The sequence below is a fragment of the Vigna unguiculata genome, chromosome 11 (assembly GCF_037176805.1).
Source record: "Vigna unguiculata cultivar grain cowpea cultivar isolate G323 ecotype 2 chromosome 11, ASM3717680v1, whole genome shotgun sequence".
Lineage (NCBI taxonomy): Eukaryota > Viridiplantae > Streptophyta > Magnoliopsida > Fabales > Fabaceae > Vigna > Vigna unguiculata.
The window spans coordinates 3546038-3557450 of NC_140802.1; the positions used below are offsets into that span (position 1 = coordinate 3546038).

An 11413-nucleotide genomic window follows, 5' to 3' on the forward strand; every position below is an offset into this window, starting at 1 on the left:
CTCAAAATTCGAAATAATGGACCAATGATACCCAATTGAAGAAAATACACTAACAAAAGAGAAATAAACACTAAACAAACATCAAGATGGACAAAGAAAAAAACAATGGAATAAAAAAAATAATAACTCATCAATACACCTTAGTCATTTCATTAAAGTTTTTAGTTTAACACTAATCTAATCTAACTTCAATTTTTAAAATATTATATATTTTTATATATAAAAGTTTGTGGTTGCTTGTTGAAAATGGACATGAATGAGATAGTTAAGGCAAGGGTGTCATTGGAAAGCGGAACATAATCAAATAAAAAAAATTGATGACGTTAAACGTAAGTCATGTTCGTGGGATCCAAAACATTGAAAAACACTTGTTTGTCCCTTTGCTTTGTTAAAGAAAGGGAAAGCACTTTTGTCTTTTTAGTAAAAGTTTAATTCGCATGTTCATGAGTGATTCTATTTTATTATCTCTTAATCAATCATAAGAAGTTTAGTTTCTATCACAATGAAAAATTATTTAAAAAAAATGTCTTTTTGACATTTAAAGTGTCTCTCAAAAATTAAACTAATTAGTTATGGAACTAGTTTAATCAATTTAATGACAAGTAATCAACTGTAAGAAATATTATTATATTAACGGAGTGATTACTTTAATCTAAAAGCAAAATGCTATTAAGGGATGGCAAATTCTATTTTAATCTTTATTGTTTTAGTAGTTTTCCTTTCTAACAATGAAAAAAATGGGATCCAAACATGGTAGTTAATTATATATTATTTTTCATCAAACATGGCGAGAAAGACACAGGGAAAGTGCCGTGTGGCTAAAAAGAAAAAGAAAAAAAAATGATAAATATATTTTGTAAGAAGGAAAAAGAGGAAACTACTTTATATTATTAGAATACACAGCAAAATCAAAAACAGAAAGGAAAGGGAGAGAAAGAATAAGGAGAAACAAACCAACACAGAAACGCCATTCATCTTCAGAGGCTCTGTTGTGTGGTTCATAGGTGAGTTTCTTTCTTCTATGCTTCCTCTTGAATCACCCATGGATGTGGGTTGTTCTTTGTTTTCTGGGAATTTAACCTTTAATTGAGTTTCTTTAAATCTTTGGGGTTACTGGTTTAAAGTCTATGATCTGAATTTATACGGTTTTGAATGTTTTCTGTGATGATGGGTAGGGTAAAGGTTGGATCTTTAGGATTTTATTCTTGTGGGTCTGAAACCATTTTTTTCTGTGAAAAGTTCCCAATTATGGAAGTGATGTTTGTTTTTGGTGGGGTGGAATAGGAAGATTGTTTGTGCCTGCCTCATTTTGATAATTGCTAAGAGGTTTTAAATTGTTCGAAAAGCTTGTGTTGAAGATTTCTGTTTTTGTTTTCCCTTATTGATTGGATTTGATTAATGCTTGGAATAATTTTATCCAAGCTGGTGAAATTGGTGTCTTAGAAATGGATGCAATTCTGATGTCGATTACACACCTTAAGAACACGTTTTTACTTATTGTTGGCAAGGTTCCTTGGACAAGTAGAAATGGATTCCGACCTTTGTTCTGGGATTTCTATTTTAGTCGTGATCTCTCGATGGATTAGTTTTAATAACGATCTTGCATATTTTAAATTTCTCATGGTGTTCAATACCCATGCTTTTTGTTCTCAAGGGTTCTTCAGTTTTTTGAAATACGTATGTCCATCTTTAATTTCGTTATATCTGAATAAAAAATGGACGATTTTTTGTGATTTTGAAAAGGTTTTTTCCATAGGAAGTTCTGGCATATGATGTCATTGGGCATTGTCCATGGTGGTTGGGTTCAGGAACAGCTAATTTTTCATTCATTCATTCATTCATTTAGTTTGGAGATGAAACGTGTTGCAATTTCATTCTTTTTTTTTTGTTTAATTTCATTTCATTAATTTGTGCACAATTTTGGCAGTTAACTTGGTGCAATCATTTAGACACCACAAATGTGTTAACAAACAATGATAATTGCAAGAGGGTTATAGATACATGTCGACATAGGAACTTCATGTAGCAATTTTTGATTCAGTGTCTGGTTAATTGCCATGATCGTTTTATCATCAGATTTCAATACCTTGCTGATTTGATCCAATCTATACACTAGTTTGCGATTCGCCGATTGAAATGATCAAATTTCCTACACAATTCTGTTATAATTGTAGTGTTTGATTGTTTTTGTTCATATACAATGAAAAATGAAGACTGAATCTTTTTCATTTTTGTTTATATACAATGCAGACAAGTACAGCAACCAATAGAATGTCTCCATCAGTGAAATCAAAATCAAAGTCCCAAGAGAAAGCCTCTGCAAGGGCTGGTAAGGAACAACATAAGACTTCTCCGAAGACTTCTGTGTCTCCTACTCATGGAAGTGGGGTTCCTGCTAGTCCACAACAAAATCCCATCTTGGGAACATTTCAAACACCAGAAACATTATTGGTTGCTTCCTCTATTCGAGTTCATGACACCGGTAATTTCACGAAAGTGGAGGATGCAGATGAGCATTCTAGTAGTCCCCTAGGAGCCGTGTCCGAGAGTGATTCAGTTTCTATCAATGGAAGCTGCTCCGGTGAGTCAGAAGAGTCTAAAGAGAAGGTAGCAGTAACGAACTCTTCTACACGGCCTGATAGTGTACCTGGTTGTGATAGTGACAGGAGGGAGAAAATTCGGTTGAAGAATGAGAGGAAGCACCAGAGACAGAGGGAAAGGAGAGCTCAAGAGTTGCATGACCGGTGTCGCGGTTACCTGTTGTCAAGAAAGCTAGAATCACTTGCACAACAATTAGTGGCAATGGGGTTCTCTTCCGAAAGAGCAACACTGGCCTTGATGTTAAACGATGGAAAATTAGAGCAATCAGTGTCATGGCTTTTTGAAGCAAATGAAGAACAATCACAAACTAAGGATAGTACAAGCCTTGTGAGTGAGGGTAATTTGAAAATTGACATAACTGATGAACTCGCTCAGATATCTGCCTTGGAGGTCAAGTACAATTGTTCAAAGCAAGAGGTTGAAAGAGCAATTGTTGCTTGTGAAGGTGATCTTCAAAAGGCAGAAAATACCTTAAAAACACAGAAGCAGGAACATCATGGGACCCAATCAAAGTCCGAAGATTCTGGTCAGAACAGTAATAGTCCGATTAGATCACAAGGATTGCCGGCAGAGTCGGTTTCCATGCAGCAGAGAGAGAGTGAAAGTGACTTCAACCATTACAACAAGGATAAGGATGGTGGTTCAGACTCTATATTCCCAGATCTTGAATCTGGGAATGTACAGTCTGTGCAACCGAATCATCCGAATTTCACCACGGAGAGACGATGGAGTGGTGTTCCAGGATCAAGCCCTACTTCTGCCATGTTAGCCATGGCACCATCCATGCAGGCAGTGTCTCCATTGATCAAAATGGAGGCTGGCATGCCTATTGGTGTTGCAAACGAAGGAAGAATGATTCAACAAGGACTAGGAAGGGAACCGGTGATGATGCAGCATCCACAATTCACAAATGCCAAACAAAACTCCATGGTTTCTTTAAATTCCTTTCCTTCAGGAGCTGCAGGGTGGTATGTAAATAGTATTCCAGGTGTTGAAAATGTGAGGTCAAATGGGAAGTTACTACAAACTCAGAGTGTAAGAAGTATCAGTCCAAATCATTTGGAGCAATTTTGCCAAGCTCCTTACAAAGAATATTCTCATTTCTTTGGACCAGTAGATTACTCATCTGCTGGGGTGGGTGGTTTCTGCAAGCCAATGGGTGCATCATCAACACCGCCGCCTTCGATTCCTCCTCCTCGGCACCACGGTTCGTGGAGCATGAATGCGCCGCCGTCGCCTGCACTCGCGGTGCCGACATCCCTCGGACTGTTTTCCGGTCATCATAGTGCAGCCAGAACATTCAGCTCCAATCCACACTTGGATTGGAACACTGGGGGGTTGATGCCAGAGTTTGACTACACCAGCATAGATTGGAGTTTGAATGTGACATCTTCTTCAGGTGGAGCTTGTCTAGGGATCTCTTCATTGTTGAGAAACAGTTATGGAAATAGGAGAAGCAGTCCCTGCATGAGTGGATTGCAAAACGTTGGCATGAATAGGGAAACTTCATCATCTGCTGGATTGAGAGAGTGGACCACTCCTTTTGCTGGGAAGGACTTGTTCAGTGTTCCTAGGCAGTTTGTTACCTCTCCTCCTATGTAGTTTCATGTTATGTCTTGGAAAAAAAATGGCTGTGTTAATGGTTTTTTCTGGTTTTCCAGTGAAATGAATTCATCTTCTTTTTTGTGGTCCATGATTTTTTTTTTCTTTCAACGGGTGCATTTGCATAAAAGGCATAATTTATTTTTGACAATGATACTTTAACCCATTTTTTTGACCCACTTTTAACCTCCTATTTCAATCACCATTAGATCTTCACATCACTAAAAAGAATCAAAATAGATGATTTAATGGTAATTAAAATAATGTTTTAAAAGTGAATAAAAAAAGATGGATTAAAATATCATTATCCTTTATTTATTTCTTAATCGATCAACTTTTCTTATAAGGATTTGTCACAAGTTTGATTTGAAACTTGTTAGAAAACAAAACTTCAGTGGGAAACTTGATTCAATAAATTTAACTAGAATGCTTTGATAGAATAAAAGTTCCATGTCATATGGTTAATAGTTATTAATTTTGATAACTGTAAAGTCATATTTAAATAAAAGATTCTTGCTTTTTTCTTGATAACATTGTTTATGTAATGACAATTGATAAATGTGTTTTAGGATCTGAACGTGGTTGGGATGTCAATATGTCAATGATAATATAACACTTTTTTATAATATTTAATAATAATATATCGCTGTTAGTTAGACTCTACAAAAATGAAATGTACATACCTTCTATTAATTTCACTAGTTCAAATGATCATAATAAGATAAAACATTATTCAGGTCTCTAAAAGTTTAAATTACAGTTATATTAGTCTCTCTTGTTAAGAAAATTAAAAATGAGTTTTTTTAGGGACAAAATTAGTTTTTTAAGATCAGGTATTTGTTGTTATTATTACTGAATATATATTACATTATCACTAAAGTGATATTTTTTTTTTATTTTAAGTAAAGCGATTGCCAAATTATACTTGTATGGATTTGTTTTAGTGACTAACAATTTGACAATATATTTTAAGTTTTTGTTTCCTTCCATTTATGAAAAGCGGTGCGCGAAAGAAAAGAAAAAATATAGTTTATATAACCAATTTGTTCTTTTTTTTAATATATAGATTAATTTTAAAGACATTGATTATACTTTATTATTATTATAATAATAAATAATTATAAAATAAAAATAAAATTATTATAATATCTCAGTTTTATTTATTTATTTTTTCAATCTTTTCGTCTCGTTTTAAATAATCACGAATTTATACTTTTTCTTTTCCCTTTTTGTGCTTTTCATCACTCCATCTGAGGCTAAAGGGTGGAATGAAGTTTGATCGAACAACTTTCGATAAATTCTTCCTGAAAGTGTTTTATACGAAATCATTTTCTAAAACTTACAACTTAAAAACATCTTAAATGAAAGTGATTAAAAAAAATGTAATATAAGTTTAATATTTTTAAAGTTTATAAGTTAAAGATAATTATTTACACGAGTAATTTTTTAATTTATGAACAATTCTAAAGCAAATATTATAAACCACTCTAATCGAAGATATATGAATGGATTAACATTTTTTTTCTTCCTAATTTTGTTTTGCATGCACTTTCGTTTGTACGGTCCATCACTCTTTGTACACACTCCCGTGTCTCTGCCTTCTTCCATCGCAACAGAGCCGTTGGAGATTACACCATTTGTTTTTTAAATATATGTATTTAAAATATATTCAACTTTATAAATATTTTTAAATTTTGATTGAGTAAGTAATGTTTCTGATCAGATAAAATCATTTAACTGATAAGTATTTAGGATTTAAATTATCGATGACATTATAATTTATATGGAATAATTCAAGTCAGAATAGAATTATAATTTCTCAATAACCAACTAATATGAGAAAAAAATAACTCATCAGTGATATCATAGTCTAGGGTTCGGAGTGACTCATAACCACAACAAAAAGGGTCACAACTGATCTTCCAAGATAACTGATAACATAACCATAACAAAACATAGTCACTATATGTTGATGGTTCGGATGACTGACAACATAACTTTAACAAAAAAGATCACCGTACACTTGATGAGAAATATACCATATAAAAAAAAGAATTCACTCTTGAGGAAAGATTATTGAAAATAAGTTAAGTGTGAGTCAAAGTCTCAAAGTCGTCCGACATTGGGTACAAAAGTCAAAATTAAATGTTATATAAGATGAAAAATTCATAATCTCCATTGACTTAATGTTTTGAATTAGAAGTGATGTTAAATATTTTATATTAGTAAGACTAATTAATGTTATATGTATAAAATCACGTCTCTCAAAGTATAAACCATCACAATTCGAATAAGTATCCTAAGATCCAATATTTTATTCACCACTCTAATTAAATCAGGAATATAGTTGCAATTATCAATCTTGATTAAGATACACTTTTATCTAGAAATCATGATTCCTAATATATATCCTAAAAATGGTTACATCAGTTTTTTTAAAAACACAAAAAATAGTATGAGTTTTTTTATTAAAATATTTAATTATCTATCATGTTAAATAACTCAATAAAAGTATCATCATAATTTTATTGTTTTGAAACTTTTTCTTAATTCACTAAAACTTAGATTCTTATTTTCTTTCACAGAAACCAATTTGGTAAAAGACCAGAAACTAAAAACTTCACTTGCAGACCTGTGATTTCAGAATGTGAGCCAAGCCGGCCCGAGCTAAAGATCAAGATGAGTCATTTGGGATTGAGGATCGAAATGAATTGGTTGGGACCGAGGGTTCAGACAAGTTGATCAAGACTGAGGGCCAACTCAACTCGACTCTAGGAAATGGCCAAATCACCTCAACCTTCAGCCACACCGACTAGGCTTGACATTCAGCTTGTGCCAACTCGGTTTGACTTTCGACCTGTGCTGACTCGACTTGACCTTCGGCCCATGTCAGCTTAACTCAACCTTCGACCCTAGCTGACTCAACTCGATTTTCAACCCGAGTTGACTTGGTTCGACTCTAAGCATGAGTCAATTTGTCTCAAATCTGAGCATAGGTCGACTCACCTCAACCTTTGATTGTGCTAACTCGCCTCAAACTTTGGTTGTGCTCAACTTGACATTTGTCCTAGGTTATCTTAGCTCGACCTTCAGCATGGGATGACTCATTTTGACTTTCGATCTGGACCGACTCATCTCGATTTCTAGTACAGGCCAGCTTTGCTTGACCTCCGACTCAAGCCGACTTAGCTCCACCCATCAACTAGGACATACTCTTCTCAATCCTCTAATCCGAATTAACTCGCTTTGACTTTCGACCCGTGCTAACTCGATTCAATTTTCAACGTGAGTCAACTTGGATCAACCTTTAACCTAACTCAAAGGTATTACGTTTAAGAATTAATTAAAGTCTTATAATAATATTAAATCCAATTTGGTCATCATCCTAACCTACTTTGAAAAGGAGCTTTAGTAGCCTAGACTTATTGACAACTCATTCAATAAACCAATAAAATAAGAATTTATTTAAAAGTAAATCGGAACTAACCCGTGAAATTGACACCTTTACACAATATAAATATTCCTATGTCAACATGATTTGTTTTTACACGACTAATTACCATATTTAATATTAAACCACTTAAATAAGTGAGATTGCTATAACTCTTGCCTGTTGGTTAAAAGTTATTTTTTAATTATAAACATGTTAACATTGATGTAGTAATTACATTAGACATAAATTTGGTTAAGAGATACATGAGTTTGGTTAAGAAAGACACATAAATATTACTAAACTCGTTAGAAAAACCATGAAGAAAAAATATTTCGAAATATTAAAAGTAGTTTTATTAAAATGTTTATCCACATGTTACTTATCAACATTATAATTGAAAGCCAGAACTTTGAAGATTATATTTAAAAGAATAAAAAAGAAATTCAAAGATTTAATGTCTGCTATAAATTGTAACACTTTTCTGTTATAATTTTAAATTGTGCAAATAATTCTTTTTATTAAAATTATCGTATTCGTTATTGTAAGGTGTAAAACCAAAACTATATTCAGTTTCTGTTCCTTCTGTTATTTCTGTTATAACAGTTACTCTCTTTGTATAAAAACGCCATCTGTTTTTCATTCAATAATAAGTTCTACGTCTTTCAGCCATACACAGTGGTTACTCTCTTTTCTTTCTTTATGTTAAATCCTTGTTACGTTACGTTGCCAGCTCTGAGTTCAATATGGTATCAGAGCATAGGTTCGCCTGTGTAATTGTTCGATAGTATAAAGAGGAGCATCGTAGAGAAGTGGTGCGCGGCCGGGAAATAGCACAATCTTCAAAAGTGAAAGGTGTCAAGAAGTGTGCAAAAGTCTGAGGAGTTTTTCAGAATCAAGATGGTCGGAAGTGGAAGCATCATACAAGGAGGCTTACCAATCTTTGATGGTAAGATGTTTGATGATTGGAAGATAAAGATGAAGGCTGTGTTTCAGTTCCAAGATGTGGCAGAAATAATTGAAACGGGTCTTGGAGAGCTTAGCAGCAAAGCTACATACGAAGACAAGAAGAATTATAGGCTGCATCAGAAGTTGGACGGCAAAGCAAGGTTCTTGTTGTACCAATGTGTAGATTCACAAATCTTTAACAAGATTTCACAAGCTGAGACAGCAAAAGAGGCTTAGGAAATATTGATTAAGACATATGGTGATGATAAGCACAAGACAGTGAAACTGCAAGCGTTAAAAAGGAAGTTTGAATTTCTGATGATGGAAGACAGCGAGACAGTAGCTCAATACTTGAACAAAATTCAAGAACTGGTGAATGCGATGAAATGCTGTGGTGATAAAGTGTCAGAACAACACGTAATACACAAGGTATTAAGGTCACTTCCTCCTAAATTTGATCACTTAGTGATAACTATAGAAGAAACAAAGAATCTTGCGACACTGGAGATAGAGGAACTCCAACACTCTCTGGAAGCACACAAGTTTAGGATGGATGATCGTAAACACTGCCAAGAACAGGCGTTACAGGTCAGAACAACTTACAACACAAAGGCAAAAAGCTTCAAGAAAGAAGGAAAGCACCGCAAGAAGCAAGAAGAGAAATCTGAAGATGAATCCAAGGCTGGAAAAGATCAGAAGAGACAAGGAAAAGATGACAAGGAGTGGAAGAAAAAATTGAAGTGTTATAACTGCCAGAAGCTTGGGCACTTTGCCCGTGAATGTTGGTATGGTGAAGGTGCCAAGAACAGGCCAAAGAACCAAGCTAATTTGGCCCAAGATGCAGCCTCTTCTGATTCTGATGTGGTGTTACTTATGGCCAAAACCAGTAGCGCAGACTCAGAGGAAATAGCTTCCTGGTATTTAGACTCGGGGTGCTCCACTCATATGACAGGTAGACGTAATTGGTTTATCAAACTTGATGATTCTTCGCAGGGGAAGATTAGGTTTGCTGATGATAGCAGCCTAAATTCAGAAGGTATTGGTCGAGTGGTATTACAGGATTCAGAGGGCAGAGAAGTGATGATTGATGGTGTTCTGTATGTACCAGGTTTAAAGACAAACCTCCTCAGTCTTGGACAATTGTTGCAGAAAGGTTTCATGATGGAAATGAAGGAGAACGGTTTAGATGTTTACGATCAATCGAAGAGACTAGTTGTTCATGCAGATCTCTCAGAGAACAGAACCTTTCGTATTGCAATGAATACTCGAAAACACCAATGTCTAGCTACAACAGTGAACAAGGATGAATGGATATGGCACAACAGGTTTGGGCATCTGAATTTCCAACACTTATCAAATCTAAGTGCGAAAGATATGGTCAATGGGCTTCCACCGATCAAGATTCCAGAAAAGGTGTGTAGAGAATGCATACAATGCAAACAGACTAGGCCAAAGTTCAAAGAATATTCGTCCCTACGAAAGCCACTGAGAAACTAGGAGTTGTTTACTCAGATGTTTGTGGTCCTATGCAAGTAGAAACGCCTAGTGGGAACAGGTATATCCTCACGTTCATAGATGATATTACTAGAAAAATGTGGATCTATCTAATCAAAAGGAAGAGTGAAGTGTTGTCAGTGTTTAAAAGATTCAAAAATATGGTGGAACAAAGTGGGAGTAGCATCAAGGTTCTAAGGTCTGATGGTGGAGGGGAATATACAGCAATAGAATTCAGGGAATTCTGTGAGAAAGAAGGGATTTTTCATGAGTTCACTCCTCCATACACTCCTAACATAATGGAACTGTAGAAAGAAGAAACAAGACCTTGCTTAACAAGGTTAGGTGTATGCTGAAAACCAAGAATATGCCAAGGTTCCTGTGGGGAGAAGCAGCAAGTACAACAACATATATGCTGAATCGGTCACCAACAAGAAGACTGAAGTTGATGACACCTGAGGAAGCCTGGACAGGTGTTAAACCTGACATTTCACACCTCAAGATATTCGGGTCTCTCTGCTACAACACGTCCCTGATGCTTGGAGAAGAAAGCTGGATGATAAAAGCACACCCTAAGTGCTGATTGGCTACCATGAGACAGGTGGCTACAAATTATATGACCCCAAATCAAAGCACGTGTCCACTAGCAGAGATGTGTATGTGGATGAGTCATCTAGTTGGGACTGGACAGTGGCAAGCACGAAAGACACCAACGCTCCAAAAATCGTTTTAGAAGAAGAAGAATCTACAGATAAAAACATCACTGATTTGGCCGTGAGGAAATAAGGACGAAGATCACAGCCACCATCATATCTTCGAGACTATGATATCACCCACGATACTGTTGTAACCTCTGACGGGAATTTAGTGCATTCTGCACTAATTGCTGAATCAGAACAAATCACGTTTGAGGAGGCAGCACGGGATGGTCACTGGTGGCGAGCAATGGAGGAGGAGATTGACTCCATTAAAAGAAACAACACCTGGGAGTTGGTAGAGTTGCCTCTGAACAAAAAGCCCATTGCTCTCAAATGGATTTACAAAGTCAAGGTGAATGCTAGTGGTGAAATCGTGAGGCACAAGGCCAGGCTCGTGGCGAAAGGTTTCTTGCAAAAGGCTGGTATAAACTATGGAGAGGTTTATGCACCAGTAGCGAGAATTGAAACGGTCAGATTAGTAGTGACTTTGGCAACAAACGAGAACCGAAGTCTGCACCAACTAGATGTAAAATCTGCGTTCTTGAATGGTCCCTTAGAGGAAGAAGTATATGTGCAGCAGCCCATTGGCTTTGTGCAGGAGACTGATAAGCACAAAGTATACAAGCTCAACCAGTAGTGG

At 35.6% G+C, this 11413-nt stretch overlaps 1 protein-coding gene across 1 annotated transcript; it reads left to right on the plus strand.

Moving 5' to 3' along the window:
• Positions 1-844: 844 nt before the first annotated feature.
• On the plus strand, positions 845-4292 carry LOC114170561 (uncharacterized). The gene is made up of 2 exons (XM_028056065.2): positions 845-1004; positions 2251-4292. The coding sequence occupies exon 2, from the start codon at positions 2272-2274 to the stop codon at positions 4201-4203; it is 1932 nt and encodes a 643-aa protein (XP_027911866.2). The 5' UTR covers positions 845-1004; positions 2251-2271; the 3' UTR covers positions 4204-4292.
• The last annotated feature ends 7121 nt before the right edge of the window (positions 4293-11413 follow it).